The 16,833-nt window shown below is 47.5% G+C and overlaps 1 protein-coding gene across 6 annotated transcripts in view; it reads left to right on the top strand.

The window, feature by feature from the left end:
- BFSP1 (beaded filament structural protein 1) overlaps positions 1 to 16,833 on the top strand; it is a 70,498-nt gene that overhangs the window by 42,203 nt on the left and 11,462 nt on the right. For all 6 annotated transcript variants that reach the window (XM_043602938.1, XM_043602939.1, XM_043602940.1 and 3 more), the window contains 3 exons: positions 5,266 to 5,361; positions 8,193 to 8,285; positions 12,884 to 12,991. In XM_043602938.1, the coding sequence (XP_043458873.1) occupies positions 5,266 to 5,361; positions 8,193 to 8,285; positions 12,884 to 12,991 (297 nt within the window). The remainder of the gene's footprint in view (positions 1 to 5,265; positions 5,362 to 8,192; positions 8,286 to 12,883; positions 12,992 to 16,833) is intronic.

Here is a 16,833-nt window from a genome sequence, read left to right as displayed (position 1 = left end):
AAATGCAGCTGACAGCATCCAAAGCATAATAAAAACACCAGCGTCCACACATTTCTGAGTTCTGGTGCAAACAAAAGAAAACACTTCCAAACGAATTTTCCTCAACATACCAGCAACTGCACATTCCAGAGGTACCTACTCACCTTTGGGAATTTGGGGGACGGTTTATCAGATGACTGTCCTCAAAGCAGGAGAATGTGCGTGCAGAGGCATCTGTATAATCCCTATTTTAAGGGCAAATATTGGCTAGCCTTTGTTATCACCACGAGCAGCTTTAAAGGCTTGGCTGATGGGAGCCGAGAGTGGTTGTTTGGGCACCATCCTAAGAGGGAGATGTGGAAAGAAAGGCAGGCACCTTGCAGGATGGGGTCAAGACTCAGCACTTAACTCTTTTTTTTTTTTTTTTTAATTTTTTTTTTCAACGTTTATTTATTTTTGGGACAGAGAGAGACAGAGCATGAACGGGGGAGGGGCAGAGAGAGAGGGAGACACAGAATCGGAAACAGGCTCCAGGCTCCGAGCCATCAGCCCAGAGCCTGACGCGGGGCTCGAACTCCGGGACCGCGAGATCGTGACCTGGCTGAAGTCGGACGCTTAACCGACTGCGCCACCCAGGCGCCCCACTTAACTCTTGACTAGTAGAGACAGATTCCAGTCCTGTTGTTTCCCGGTAACTTCCGTTAACTAGCTGCATGATCCACTGGTTGATCTGGCCTCAGGCTGGCCATCTATAAGGAAAGACTCTAGTTTCTGAGCTGCGATTGGCAGAGCCCACAGGCCCATGGAGCTGCTGAGGGGCCTCTGAGGGAAGAGGGCTGCTGGATGGACCCCACTGTGGTCATGCTGTTCCAGAAACACGTCTCTGCATTGCCGCTATGCAATGACATCCTGGGATATTTTGTGGGAAGGATGACACATGTGACTTAACAAACGCTTGAGGACCAATGATCTTGGTCCTCTCTATTTCTAAAAGTGTGAGTGTTCGATCCCTTTATAAGTAATGACACAAAGTGTCCTTGAAACCGTATTCTCAGTTCTTCAGCTCTGGTGACTGTGGGTCAATCATGGATGAGTTTTTGGTAAAAATGAAGATGTGTGAGAATTCTCTGCCCTGCTTCCTCCTCAGCAGTCTTAAGAGGGGGGTATGGTGAGAGGCTGGGGATGAGATTAGTGGGTAGGGAGGGTAGAAAGATATCCAGAAGGACCAGTTCAAGGTCTTCCACCAACTCTGTCCCGGATTGAGCCCTGCCCAATCACTTCCACAGCAAACCCCTGCTCCTGAAGGGGGTACAGCTGCATCCCCAAACACTTTGATCGTCCTTCCCATCATTGTGGTCCTATTAGGACGATCAGTCAAGATGGTGGTCTTGTGACCCATCACAGCCCTCTCCCAGAACTGGAGAGACACAGAGATGAATTCATTGGCAGTTGGGTCATCCTGAGGGCGGAGCCATTACCTCCTGCTGTTTAGATTCCTGGGACTGTCCTGCTTTCTGTCTTTCTTGAGCCCCGGCTGCCTTCCCTTTGGTGTCTGTAAGTTATCCTGGCTCTGTCTGGTTCCTTAGCCCTTTCCCATTGCTGGACAGTCACCCAGGCTTTCTTTGTCCCACGCTTTCTCTCTCAGAGGGGCTTCGCTAGGCTCAGGTGATAATTCTGGGTAGTTCAGAGAGCCAGTCACCAGGGCCTCCAAGGGACCTGCCCACTTGCCCTGGGGAATTAATACCTCGATTGTATAAGGGCATATTCGTTACTGTCCCTGGGACACAGGATTTGAGGGCCCATCGTTAAGTCCTGAGGACAGAGCTCATCAAAAGTCAGTGAACGATCAGATCAATTCATTAATCAAAAGAATGAGCCCAGAAAGTGAACACCCATAGTTAGATTGCATATGAATTTAGTTCAGACCATTCAGAGTTCAGAGCCCTGTACCTGGGAACATGCATTCTTGTCTTGTAATTTGGTTCATTCTTTTACTTCTGATTAGGAAAAAAAAGACTTCAGACCCTGTGTGGGTCTCCCAAAGGGTACGATTTTCCCCTATGCTGTTGTGTCTGCCAGTGGGCAGCGGAGGCCAGCTCCAGGGCCAAAGAGTGAGAGGAGCCTTGGGGAAAGCAGAGGAGTCTAGGGGCAGTGGGCAGGGAGCCAGCTCTAGGCTGGGGTCCTTCCCTCCTTCTGTCTGAGGGTTCCCTGCCTGCTTGCTCAGTGTTGGCCTCCCTGGTACCCATAGAGGGACTTCAGATTCTTCCAAGGGAAGGATTTAGTAACTGGAAATTAGAGGAAAGACACTGGGGACATTCTCCCCCCAGGCAGAAACCTGGAGGAGATACTGAGGAAGAATGAGATTCTCCTTTGTGCCTAAAATTAATCCTGTAGAGCTGCGTTGTCCAGCTCAGGAACCACCAGCCACGTATGCTGGGGAGTGATTGAAACACAGGGAGTTCAAATCACAGTGTGTTGTAAGTGTAAAATATAAGCCAGGTTTCAAAGACCTTGCCTGAAAAAAAAAAAGGATGTAAAATATCTCATTAATAACTTTTAAATATTGATTACAGTGGTGCCTGGGTAGCTTAGTTGGTTAAGTGTCCGACTCGTGATTTTGGCTCAGGTCATGATCTCACAGTTCATGGGATCGAGCCCCACATTGGAGTCTGTGCTCACAGCGTGGAGTCTGCTTGGGATTCCCTCTCTCCCTCTCTGCCCCTCCTCTGCTCATGCATACATGCTTTCTCTCTCTCTCAAAATAAATAAACTTAAAAAAAAAAAGCGTTTACATGATGAAAAGACAATATGCGGGGTATATTGGGTGTAATAAAATATATTACTAAAATTACTTTCACCCATTTCTTTTTATTTTATTCCATGTAGCTGCCAGAAATTTTTAAAATTATGCCTGAGACTTGGACAGTGCTGTATTAGGATAGCTTATTTCATTTTTACTTGCATAAACCCTATGCAAACAGGAATGCTTTAAGATGCATTTCTGATGTTTGCCAACTGACCCAGTTGATTTTGTAGAACTCTGAAGAAGTTCTTTTAAGAGAAACTCAAAGTTATTTTTGGTAGATAAAATACCCTCAGAAGTTCGAGTTGGGTGGGGATTAACTGCTCCCCTACAATTTTGCTCAAGTTTCAGACCAAATTCACACAGGCACATATTTCTTTTTTTTCCTTCTTCTTTTTTATGTTTATTTCATTTTTGAGAGAGAGAGAGTGAGCGTTAGCAGGGGAGGGGCAGAGAGAGGGAGACACAGAATCTGAAACAGGCTCCAGGCTTCGAACTGTCAGCACAGACCCAACATGGGGCTTGAACTCACGAAGCTGTGAGATCATGACCTGAGCCGAAGTCAGAGGCTTAACCGACTGAGCCACCCAGGCGCCCCGGGCACGTATTTCTTAATTAAACATTTTCCATACAGCCTGTTTTCTAGTCTCACGAAGTCCCAGCTCTCCCATGTGGCACTTGCTGACACAGCACTTTGCGTGAAAAGCTCATTCAAAGCAGGTGATCCTTTGGAGTCAGAAACCTGATATCTTTATTGTTAGCCTCCAACAATCAAAATCTTCCTATAGTCATCTTTTATAGGAGTGATGAAGGAATCAAGTGCGTTTCTGAGGAATGCAGGCCAAAGGCCTCCCTGGAATCTAAACCCTATTTGTGCAAAAGTGGGATTTGTCTCAAAATACCTGGGCTCTTGCATATGCTGACTGTTGTAACTCTGTTCACACGAGGTTGGACAGTGTTTTAAATATGTTAGCCAACCACTTATCTGCCTTTGTTAATGAAAGCCGATTGCTACCATTCATGCTTTTTAACAAGTCATTAATAAGTCAGTAAAAATTCCCTTGGCAAGGCCTCAGGTATTGGCAGTTGACATTGCAGGGGGGGTCTCAGGAAAGTGACAGTCTTGAGGAACCCAAGCAATGCTCACCTATAATAGCGTGCTGGACCCAAGGGACACTCACCTGTAATATTACACTGGACTGCGGTAGCATTAAGGCAGTTCTAGCCATCACAGCATTGTCCTATTAAGAGCACAGTAAGGGGCGCCTGGGTGGCTCAGTTGGTTGAGCATCCGACTTGAGCTCAGGTCATGATCTCACAGTCTGTGAGTTCGAGCCCCACATCGGACTCTGTGCTGACAGCTCAGAGCCTGAAGCCTGCTTCAGATTCTGTGTCTCCCTCTCTCTGACCCTCCCCAACTTGTGCTCTGTCTCAAAAATAAATTAAAAAAAAAATTTAAAAAAAAGAAGCACAGTAATCTGGGGCACCTGGGTGGCTCAGTCAGTTGAGCATCTGATTTCGGCTCAGGTCATGATATCACAGCTCGTGAGTTCGAGCCCTGCGTTGGGCTCTGTGCTGATAGCTCAGAGCCTGGAGCCTGCTTTGGATTCTGTGTCTCCTTCTCTCTCTGCCCCTAACCTACTCGCATTCTGTCTGTCTCTCTCAAAAATAAATAAACATTAAAAAAAAAAGAGTATAGTAATCCAACCTATTTGGTTCATCCAAACAAGATCAATGAGATAAAAGTCGGTGAACTATCACAATGTTTGATGAGGACACTCAGCCTTGTGTCATACATGTCACTTCCCACTTTAAAGGAATAAACAGCATTCACCACAGCAATCATTCTAAAAAATATGCATATTGTATTAAAGAAACATCGTGTCAGAGTAAGTGTCAGCAGTACTTGGGAGAAAACTATTAAAACGAAGGTTTCATCGTTAACGGAAAATTCTTTCTCAGTCTTAGAAACTCAACTTACTGATGCTGAGATATAGAACAGATATAGCTGTAACTTAAATTTTAAGGCTGTTGGTATGTAAACATATGCTAATTTTCTCCCTGATCTTTTAGGGAAAATCTTCGCAACCCTGACACTATTGACATTTTGGGCTGGAGAATTCTTTGCCATGTGGGGCGTGTATTGTAAGATATTGTGCAGCACTCCTGGCCTCTACCTACTAGATGCCCATAGTCACACCCCACCGCCCAAGTGGTCACAATTGAAAATGTTTCCAGATATTACTAAATGTCCCTTTGGGGGTAAGAAACTCAATCTCTGTTGATAACTGCCGTTCTTGACCAGAATCAATGGGCTCACCCAATGCCTTATTGGAAATGTGGAATCTTAGACACTCTTCCAGACCTACAGAACAGGAATCTGTGTTTTAATAAGACCCCAGGAGGTCCATGTGCTCATATGCCCGGCCAATTTCACACCCATGTATCCCTGCCTCCACGTGTGGCTCCCTTTCTCATTGCAGGAAGCTGATGAAGCCTTACTGCATAACCTTCGCCTTCAGATCGAAGCCCAGTTTCTGCAGGATGATATCAGTGCAGCAAAGGACAGGTACAAAAAGGTAACTGTGACCCTTCCGAAGCCTGTCCCTCAGATAACCTGGTTTGGGTTTGGCCAGACAAGTCCAGGGCACTCGTGGCTGAAACATGAGCCTGCTATCGTGGGTTACTTTTGTGTGGATTGCTCCTGAACCAAGGGGGCGATGGGTTGGTTGCTGGATGGCACTCAGGGAGCCAGACATACGTAGAGGAGGAGGCAGTAATGTGTGTGTTGAGGGGAGGGAACTGATGTCCGTTTCGTACATTACAAAGTGATCGTACATAGATCCATCTCGAGTAAGCTAGGACCTGTCCGTTGTTTCGGCTCAAAAAACGCAGAAATACAGAAAATGCGATGTAGCTATTTATTAGCCCTGCCTCTAAGCCAGTTAGTTGAGGGAACACATGGCATTCAGGAGCTTCCTCTCAGGAAGCATTCCTCTCTGCCTCCCGCCTCTGCTAGCTGCTCACAGGCCTGACTTTGGGGGGCTTTAGTGTAATGGAAAGATCAAATCCTGGAGCTGCGTAACCATGGGCGAGTGCCGTCCCCACTCTGTGCTGCTTCATCTTCAAAATGCGGATGCCAGACTCCTTCTGCACAGCTGTGTGGTTAACTGAGTGTAGCAGACCTGTGAGCCTGGCCGTGGTCCTGGGGGCTGACCTCTCCAGTGGGCTGTGGCCTCCCTCCACCTGCCAGTATCTGCCGCTGGGCCTCCGGACGATCGCCAGGCAGTGGAGGGTGGCTGTGCCTCATGGCAGGTGTTGGGGAACTAATGCCCTGGGAGCAGCTTCAGCCAGTGACGGATGCACATTGTTGGATTCTTACCCCAGCTCCCTCTTACCTGCTGTTCTGCTCGACTCCCAGGATCCCCGGCTGGCCTGAGCGCCAGGCGCCCATAGGGGTAACTTACCTGGTAACATTCTTATTGGCTGCCTTGCCTTTCCTGTCTCACTTCTCCCTCCAATAATGTTTCCTGGCATCTTCACCCAAATGAACTGTTTGCACTCAGACCCTTCTTTCGGGGCCTGTATCTGAGCCGACTCAGGGTGCTATAACAAAGTACCACCAACTGGTTGGCTTTATACACAACAGAGATTCATTTCTTACCATTCTAGAAGCCAGCACACTGAAAGCAGGGTGCCAGCCAGCATTCCCAGGTTCTGGTGAGGGCCCTCTTCTTCGCTTGCAGATGTCCCCCTATCACTGTGTGCTCACCTGGGCTTTTCCTGATGTCAGCTCTTTGAATTTTTTTAAATCTTTTTTTAATGTTTATTTATTTTTGAGAGAGAGAGAGAGAGAGAGAGAGAGAGAGAGAGAGAGAGTGAGCAGGGGAGGAGCAGAGAGAGAGGGAAACACAGAATCCAAAACAGGCTCCAGGCTCTGAACTGTCAGCACAGAGCCCCACACAGGGCTTGAACTCACAGACCGTGAGATCATGACCTGAGCCGAAGTTGGATGCTCAACTGACCGAGCCACCCAGGTGCCCCTGGCTCTTTGGTGTCACTTCTTATAAGGGCACTAATCCTGTCCTGGGGCCCCATCCTCATGACCACATCTAAATCTAGTTATTTCCCAAAGGCCCCACCTCCAAACCCCATCCCACTGGGGGTTGGGGCTTCAATATGTGACGTTTGGAGGGACACAACATTCCATGTCTTTCTGCTTCTGGGGAAACTGATGCAGTGTGGTAGTATAGGTGAGACACCTGGTACAGCCTGGAGCCTGGTGAGTGCTGAGTAGTGTTAGACTCTCTTCCTGCCTCAGTGTGGACCTGTCTCAGCACAATGGGAGGCCCCGTTACTCATACTGAAGGCCTCCCCCTCCCTATGGTGTTCCTCTGCTTTTCTACCAGGCCTGGCCTGTTTCCTCCCCCCACCACTTCGAGGCTGTTTAGAACAATGATAATAATAAGAGCTCACACTGTGAAGTTTTTGTGCATTATCTCGTTGGTCCCAACAGCAGCCTCCTGAGATAGTGTCTTAGGGTGGGCTGTCTACGAGGAGAGCCCAAGTGGTGATTTTCGTGCGATTGCTGTATTAGTGGTGAGCTCTCAGGAGGAGAGGAGGGGGAACAGGGGCACAGGGGTAGGAGCTGAGCAAAGGTGTGGGATTAGCTGGAGTCTGGTCCAGCTTGATCCCACGGGGGGCTCTGCAACATGAATCGCTCACTCCACAAGGTTGGTCCCACTTTGAGGCAAGAGGGTTGGCCTTTTGTCCTCCTGTGCCAGAGAGTCATTGGTCTGGGGTGGGGGTGAGGTGGGATTGGGGGGCATTGCTTCCTGGACAAGATGGCCATTTTCTGGAGGAGGGCAGTTCTCTGCACCGTGCCATCGGCCCTCGTGCACGGAGCTGGGCACAGGTGTTCTTTCTGCTGGGAAGGGGGATCAGGACCCCCCTCCAGATCGTTAGTCCTCCTATATGGAAGAACCTGAATTTTGGGAGGTTTAAATTGCTTACCTGAGGCCACACACAGCTAGTAAGTGATTTCGTCTGGGACCATCCTTGGAAGCACTGCCCTGTTCTGGGGTCAGAAAGAGTCCTTTGTACCCTGCAGGGTCTCTCTGCCCCCACCTCTGCTTTCTCTTGTAGTTTTGCCATCCTGGGCTCTAGGTAGACCAGCAGCAAAAGCATCCATGTAATGGAGGGGAAATGGCGAGATCAACAAGCCTCTTTATTTGTCTTCTTGTTCTTGTGAAGATTAAAGGGAGTGTGAAGTGTCCACTGCACGGGTCGTGGTCTGTCCTGTCTGTGACGGTGAACATGTGAAAGCATTCATCCCTGGGGTCACCTGGTCCTGGAGGCAAGATCTCAAGGAGCCCAAGTTTTAATGAGAATGCTTTCCTTCCCCCAACAGAATCTTCTGGAAATTCAGACCTATGTCACCATCCTGCAGCAGATTGTCCAGACCACCCCTCAAGCATCTGCCATTACAAGTGGGATGAGGGAGGTAAGAATCAGAGCCCAGGCTGCAGGGAGAGCATACCTGGGGAGGGCGCCTACGCCCCCAACGGCCTAGTTTAGCAGAGACTCAGGTAAGGCTTCAGGTCAGGTCCGACTGGGCGCCGAGCCGCGTTCACTGGTCACACTCTCGCTCAGCGTTCGCCTTTGAGGTTTACCCTTCCCTGCTTTCACTCAGACTGGGAACAATTTAGGCATCTGAGGACACAGACTGTGTCCCTGACCATTGTCTTAGGCATTTCCTCTTGAGAATTTCAGGCTGTTCTTCCTTGCGTAGTTGGTAAGAAACTGCCAGACTGTTTCCCAAGGCGGTTTGCATGGTTGCAGCCCATCAACAATGAGTGTGTGAGCGTTTCTGTTGTTTTGCATCCTTGCCAGCACTGGGGATGTCAGGTTTTTATTCTGTTTGTGCTTTTTGCTCATCTAACAGGTGTGTTGTGTGTCTCACTGTGGTTTTAACTGCATCCCCCAGTGACTAATGATGTTGAGCCTCTTTTCGTGGCTTATTTGCCATCCATGTATCTTTTTTGTGGTATCTGATCCAGTCTTTTGCCCATTTAAAAAAAGTGTTTTCTTTTCTTATTCTCCTTATCAATTTGACCGTAAATTTTGAATACAGAGAGACCCAGACAGTACGTGGCTGTATTTTCAAGGTTGGCCTCTGTTAATGATTATGTAAGTTTGTGGAATGAAAACTACTGTGGAAAAAAAATAGAGATTACAGAGGCTGATTTTTTTTAATGTGAATTTGGATGTAAAAACATTTTTAAAAATTTTTTAAATTTATTTTATTTAAAAAAATTTAATATTTTCTTATTTTTGAGAGAGAGAGACAGAGCATGACCGGGGGAGGGGCAGAGAAAGAGGGAGACACAGAATCCCAAGCAGGCTCCAGGCTCTGAGCTGTCAGCACAGAGCCTGATGCGGGGCTCGAACCCACGAACCGTGAGATCATGACCTGGACTGAAGTTGCATGCTTAACTGACTGAGCCACCCAGTGCCCCACTTTTTAAAAAAAGTTTTTAAATATTTAGTTTTGAAAGAGCGAGAAAGAGGGAGAGAGAGAGAGAGAGAGTGGGGGAGGGAGACACAGAAAACGAAGCAGCCTCCAGGCCCTGACCTGTCAGCACAGAGCCTAACATGGAGCTCAAACTCATAAGCTGTGAGATCACGACCTGAGCCAAAGTCTGATGCTTAAAACCGACTGAGCCACCCAGGTGCCCCCTCATTTCTGATAGAATGTTCCACATTCCTTCACTGAGCTCTCTGCTGTTGACGTCGTGTTTTCCTAATGTGGTTTAGTGGATTTTTTGATGCATAACACGAGACATGTAAAAATAAACTGACAATAATGCAGATTAAAACAAAAATGTCATGGTGCCCTTTCTCCAGAGGTTGTGGTAGGTTGTTAACAAGGTTTGGGGAACTGGTCAACTGGTGAGATTCTGTTATTCTGCAAGGACAACTTAGGACAGTGGTGCTCATACCCACTGACATTTGGAATCACCTGGAAGTCTGTCCAGACCACACCCCAAGTCAATTAATCAGCTGCCTGGAAGGTGGAACCCTGCCTCAGTCATTTAGAAACTCCCAGGGCAGCGTGTAGACAAGCTCCAAACTTGTGGGCCAGGGGAGCTGGCTGCTTGGGTCTTTTTGTTTTAACTTAATATTTCTTTATAGCAAAGCCAAAGAAATCCCAAAGCTTCCTTTGGAAGACACTTTATTTTTTTAAAATGTTTATTTATTTTTGAGAGAGAGGGAGGGCACAGGAGGGTGGGAGTGGTAGGAGGGTGGGTAACAGGGAAGGGGGAGGGGGAGGAGAAGGGACAGAGAGAGAGAGAAAGAGAGAGAGAGAGAATTCCAAGCAGGCCCTGAGCTATGTGAAGCCCGACACAGGGCTCGATCTCATCAACAAACATGAGGTCATGACCTGAGCCGAAATCAAGAGTTGGATGCTTAATTGACTGAGCCACCCAGGTGCCCCAGAAGACACTTTAAAACTCTGCCAAATAACATCTGTGAGGTAGGAAACTTGCTTGTTTTGGCCTCCATGGGGATATTCTTGTCCACATCACTCATCAGTGACCATTTCAGGTGACTGCTCTCCATAGTTGATATAACTGAGGCTTCTAGAAGGACCTAAAATAGCTTCTCTTGAAGCCTTAATTTTTTTTTTTTTTTTGTCAGAGGTTTCTTTCCAGATACCTTATTTATATTGTGCAAAGTCATGCCCCCCCCGCTCCTCCCCGCCCCCCCCCGCCCCCAGTTCAAAGCTCTTTTACACCAAACACACTTTTTAAATCATGCATCTGTATTCTTGTAACAAAATTCTTCCGAGTTGTAAGAATATAGAGACTGTCTGGACAGTCTGAGAGCATCAGTGATCGTCAGTGATCTTTGCCTCATCTGGAAGCTGGTCAGAAATGCAGAATCTCCAGCCCGAGTGCAGACCCCCCTGAGTAAGAATCTTCCTTTAGCGAGACCCCCCAAAGATTAACATTACAGATGGAGAAGCACAGATTTAGAAAGTACCACATTCTTTATTACTCTTAGCCTAAAAATTCTATATGTGAGATAGATGGTCCCTTTCAGGTTTGTCTGACCGACTCTTGTTACCTAAAAAATGTGTTAAGTCACCTTTGCAAAATGAGGCTATAATTAGTGTCGTTCCCTAGGATAGCAGGTCAATGGTTAATGTGTCAGTAAAGCATAATGTCAGTGCCCTCTAGCTAGAGGCCACCGAGGACGCACCTATGGTCAAATAAAGCCGGGTGTATTATTCACTGCAGCAAAGGAGTGTGTCCCCTGGGAACTTGCAGGGTGTCTCAGAGGAGGAGGGATGTGTGAGAGGATCGAGGCCTGTAGTGGGTAATTCGAGGGGAGGGATCAGCTAAGCAGGGCTCTGCTCTGGGTTGGATGCCCTCAGGAGAGGGCTGGTCCTATGACTGAGTATCCTGATAATTTGTACCTAGGAGGGTATACTTGGTAATCAAGCAGCATCGCTTGTTAGTGGGGCAGGAGGTTGGGGGGGTGGGGGCGGGAAACGTTTGGTCATTTTTGTGGGTGCCTAGACACAGGACAGTCTTGTTTCTTTCTCATTCCGCCATGGTCCCAGTGTGACATCTTCAGATGTGGGGAGGGGGCATCTTCTATAAGTTTGTAAGTAGGGAGCACCACAGCCTGGCAGTTAGTGCCAGCTGCCAGCAGCCAGGCTGTCTTTCTTCCTCTTCAGTGAATATCCAAGGGTCTATTGTGCGTGAGACACTCCTGCTGTGGGTTGGAGGGAGCAGGGGTGTATGATGAGTGGGAGCTGGGCAGTGAGGAGAGACAGGGCCAGACAAGCAGGCAGGCCCCTGGCAGGGAGGTGGTGCAATGTATTTGCACCTTGTCTGCCTCTATCTCCAGGCCGCAGGCCTAGAATTTGCAAAGTGTGGCATAGATGCATATCTTCCACACACTGGTGCTCAGAGTCTGAGTCCCCCTCTGCCCCCACTACCCCTTCGTCTGCGTCTTTGAGGCAGGGAGGTGGGGACTGAAACAGAGAAACAAAGAGGACAGAGATACAGAAACCGACTGAGAGACACAGGTAAAGAGACACAGAGATAGACTGAGAGAAAGCATGCCTCCGTGCACCGAGAAACACAGGAGCACACCAGCCCTGGAGTAAGCACACAGCTGAGGAGGGCCGTCTGCAGTTAGGTCTCTGGTTTCCCCTTCTCCCTGGGCTCAGGGACAGACAACAGAGCCCTACGAGAGTCTGCATCCCCAGCTTCCCTTTTGCGGAGGAGGAAGCGCCTTGTCCGGAATCTTTTAGCCAGTGTATGGCACACGCAGTCTGAAATGTGGGTCTCGTAGCATTTATGGTTCAGACGCTGAAGACAAAGTGGAAAGGCATTAACTAAGGGCGGCCACTGGGGGCCTGTCTTAGCTCAGGCTGCTGTAACAAGCAGCACAGATGGGGCAGCTCACACAACAGACATTTGTTTCTCATGCTTCTGGAGGCTGAAAGTCCAAGATCAGGCTGCTGGCAGATTCAGTTCTTTTTTTCTTTTTTTAACTTTATTTGTATTTTGGGAGAGAGACAGAGAGAGCAGGGGAGGGGCAGGGAGAGAGAAACAGATCCCAAGCAGGCTCCACACAGTTAGCTCAGAGCCTGCCTCGGGGCTCGAACTCACGAACCATGAGATCACGACCTGAGCTAAAATCAAGAATCAGACATTTAACCAACTGAGCCACCCAGGTGCTCCCAGATTCAGTTCTTGATGAGGGCCTGCTTCCTGGTTTGTAGACAGCTGCCTTCTTGCTGTGTCCTCACATGGTCTTTTCTTGGTGCATCTTGGAAAGAGAGAGCACTCTGGTGTCTCTTCCTTTTCCTATAAGGACACTAATCCCACCATGAGGGCCCCATCCTCATGACCTCATCTAGATCTAATCACCTCCTCAAGGCTCTAATTCCTAACACCATTGCATTGGGGGTCAGGGACTGAGCACATGAATTTGGGTGGGGTGGGAGGGATACCCTTTTCCCTCCGGATTTGCTCACACATCAAGTGCATGGGAGTGCTGAGTCTGGCTTTCTTTGTGCAGGAGAAGCTCCTGACGGAACGAGAAGCCGCTGTCCTGCAGAGCCAGCTGGAGGAGGGCCGGGAGGTAGTGTCCCTCCTGCAGGCACAGAGAGCCGAGCTGCAGGCCCAGGTAGGGTGTCACACTCTCATGTCCACTGCTCGCCATTAGGCATTCCCACCACACATGTCAATAGGGTTCTACAACACATTTTATTCAGGTGTCACGTGCATGCAGAAAAGTGTACAAGTATCCATCTGAGGGAATTCTCACGAGTGTCACATGCCTGTGTATCCAGTGCTCAGAGCCAGAAACAGGCCATCCTGAGTAGCGTGACCCGCTATCCTGCTTTAAGTGAGGATTTCCCAGGATGCAGGACTTTCAATGCCCGGACTGGCCAAGTCCTGGGCAAACGGGAACCGTGGTTCATGCTATTCCCAGGCCCCTCAGGGGTTCCCCTTGTGCCCACTTTGAGTCACCACCACTCCCCACCAAGGGTAAGGCTGTCCTGACTCCTGCACAATTGATCCGTTTTGCCTGCTTTAACCTTATCCTTAAAAATAAGAAGAGATGGACACATATTGGGATTTCTATCCTCCCAATCTATGCTTCCTGTTTCTCTTTTCATGACCTAAAATCTCCCCTTTGGAATTTGATTACAGGCGTGGGAAAGGGTGGTCATGTCAGTGTTTGCCTCCCCTCAGGATTCATTCGTATAAAGCTCCCATTTCTACCCCTCCCCCCCCTTTTTTTTGGCAAAGCTTAATCTGAAAACTAAAGTCACAGGAAGAATGCCCTCCTGTTTCTGTGGCCTTCCTTCTTGGTTAGTGAGCTTCGTGGTTCACCCCCCTGATTCCTTCCAGTTTGCTTTCTCTCATTACTATCCCGTTGTAATGGGAGACATTGGGTTAGAATACTAAACCTTCATATACTGTGCAACTACATTCCTAAATCAAAAAATAAATGGACATTTGGTTTGACAAGTACACATGAAGGGACAAGAGAAGAAAAAGTTTTGGACTATTTAGGAAACCTGGAACATTTATATGTTATATGTTACTCTGTCTCTATCCAATGTCTGCAAAATCAAAAAAAGTTAACGCCACACAGATCTGGTGCTTTTTTAGGTATTCAGTGCCCTCCAGATCTGCCCGGAGTTTTATGAGGGGACCATTGAGTTCCAGAATCTTCATTTCTGCCCCACCACACACTGTCAGTATGCAGCAACTCTCAGGGGCCACTGAAAGCAAACCAGGGTCTGGTGATTATCTCCCGAGGTAAAAATCACAGCTCGAGAAATCAAGTACTGCCCTTAAAACTCATCCTTTCATGACAAACCATGGGTTGGGGACCAGATGCACCATTTTGGTGACTTGGTAATTTGTGGCTTCCTCTGAGGCCCTGGAAGAATGGAGTGAGAGTGAGTGAATGTGTGTGTGTGCACATACATGTATGTATATGTGTTTATGTGTGTAGATATACATGTGTGTATGTGTATATGTGTGTGCATGTTGTGTACTATATATATGTCTATATTCATATATGTGTATATATGTACGACTTTGTATGAACGTACGTGTGCACGTGTTTATGTATATATGTGTGTATATAGGCATGCACGTGTGTGAATGAGAGATTGGAGAAGTGGATGCAAGCCCACTGGTCCTAGAGACTGGTGTTTTCCAAACCACTGTTTACAATGTATTATTGGGTTGTAATATGACTTCAGCAGAATTGAGTGGCATTAATAAAGAAGAAATTGACAACACTAGACTAAGATAGAATAAGAAATAACAGAGTACATGGCATGTAACAGTGGGATTTGCTTTGTGAAACCTGTGTTTTAAATATATATGTTTCCACATTTACATATATATATTTGCTCAAATGCACACACACACATGCACACACACGTTTGTATGATGTGTATGGTTTGTGGTGTTAAATGTGGCTCTTCAAGTGGGCCTGGTGACAAAGTTGAAAACCCTGCCCTAGATACTGAGAAAATGAAAGAGCCCAGCTGATGTGGTAAATTCCTGTTCCCGGGCAAAAAGGTTTCTGTCTCTGTGTACATATATGTATTTATTGAATGTAAAAGTAAGACATTTCATGAAGGATCAACCTAGTTTCTGAGGACGTGAAATAAATCTGTCTGCTTGGCCACGTGTCCCCTCCCATAGTTGCTGCAGGAAGGCTTATAGGTCTTGCTCTGACATTGTTGTCTCTCTAAATCGGGGATCTTCACTTTTTCTGTGCCCTGCCCCACCCCCCAGCAGTCTGGCAAAGTCCATGGTCCACTTCTCAGAAAAATGTTAAAGGCATATAATAAAAATAAAGAACATATAATTAAAAGAAAACCAATTATATTGAACCAGTTATCAAAATATTACCAAATCATTTTCTATATAATAATACATGTGCTTATATTAAATACAACTAGCAGTGGGTCTAATGCAACACAAGTTGTGTTTTCTCTCGCTGCTGTAAGGAATTACTAAACACGCAAGGGCTTGAAACAGTAGTCCCTTGTCTCGCACTTCCATAAGTTAGAAGGCTGGGTGGGCTTGGTTGGTTTTTCTGCTCTGGGTCTCACAAGGCTGATACAAAGTTGTCGGCCGGCCTCCTTATCTGAAGGCTCTTGGTGGAGAATCTTCCAGTCTCAATCAAGTTGTTGGCAGAATTCAATTCTGTGTGCAGGTGGGATTGAGGACCCTATTTCTTGCTGGCTGTTGGCCAGGAATTATTCTAGAAGCCACACACATGCCTTGGCTTATGGCCATCCTCAAATCCAGCAACAGTGCATGGAATCTTTCTCAGGCATCTAATCTCTCTGACTTGTGCTTTTAAGGGCTCATGTGATCAGGAATAATCTGTAATAATCTCCCTATTTTTTTTAAGTCCACTGATTAAGAGCCTTAATCACATCTGCAAAGTCCCTTTTGCCATGTAACCTAACATATTCATGGGCGGAAAGCTAAGGGGCAAAGGTCATGGGGACCAAAGTCTGCCTAATTAGCACTAATTAAAACACAGATGTGGCTGGGCCCACCCAAGAGTTTCTGACTCGTTCTGGGATATGGCCCAAGAATTTGCATTTCTAGACTTCCAGCTAATGATGCTTCTGGTCTAGGAACCACACTTTGAGAACACTGCTATAGGGGTGGGCCCTAGGTTGGGTCAGAATGTTCTACATCTGGCCTACCTTAGTCCTTGGCTTGGGGCTTTCACATCCTATTCAGGACTCGTTCATGGCTGGCTTTTTGTTGATTTTGAAAGGTTTTAGTGACTGCCCAATAGAGTAGCTAAGCTGAGTGCTCTAAGGGAGATTTGGTGGCTTAGCCCCTCAGTAGTGCCAATGCTGACTAGGGACCGGGGAGAGGGGTGGGGCAAGGAGAACTCCTTGTAGCCTGAGGGCTCCAACCTGGCACAACCAAGGCATATGGTTCTGCCTGTGGTTGGAGCTACTGATGCTTCCAGAGCCCTCCATAGCATGGTCCTCAGGGTGAGGTCCCTAAACCAACAACATCAGCATCACCTGGGAACTTGTCAGAAATGCACATTCACAGGCCCGGCCCGGCCCAGACCTACTGAGTCAGGAACTTTGGGGTGGGGCCCAGCAATCTCTGTTTTAACAAGCCCTCCAGGTGGTTTTGCAGGCTCAAGTTTAAGAACCCGCGTCCAGGGGTACTTGGGTGGCTTAGTCGGTTAAGTGTCCGACTTCAGCTCAGGACATGATCTCACAGTTCGTGGCTTCAAGCCCACGAACTCTGTGCTGACAGCTCAGAGCCTAGAGCCTGCTTCAGATTCTGTCTGTCTCTTTCCCTCTTTCTCTGCCCCTCCCCTCTCATGCGCTGTCTCCTCAAAAATAAATAAACATTAAAAAACAAACAAAACACTAATCCAAAGGATGGAAGAAACAGCACCCTCAGAGCTGGCAGCCCCTTCTTTGAAGCCAAACATAGTCCATGCATGAG

This window comes from Prionailurus bengalensis, chromosome A3, assembly GCF_016509475.1.
Source record: "Prionailurus bengalensis isolate Pbe53 chromosome A3, Fcat_Pben_1.1_paternal_pri, whole genome shotgun sequence".
Taxonomy (NCBI): domain Eukaryota; kingdom Metazoa; phylum Chordata; class Mammalia; order Carnivora; family Felidae; genus Prionailurus; species Prionailurus bengalensis.
The sequence above is the reverse complement of the archived record's forward strand: the minus strand, read 5'-3'. Positions and strand labels throughout refer to the sequence as shown.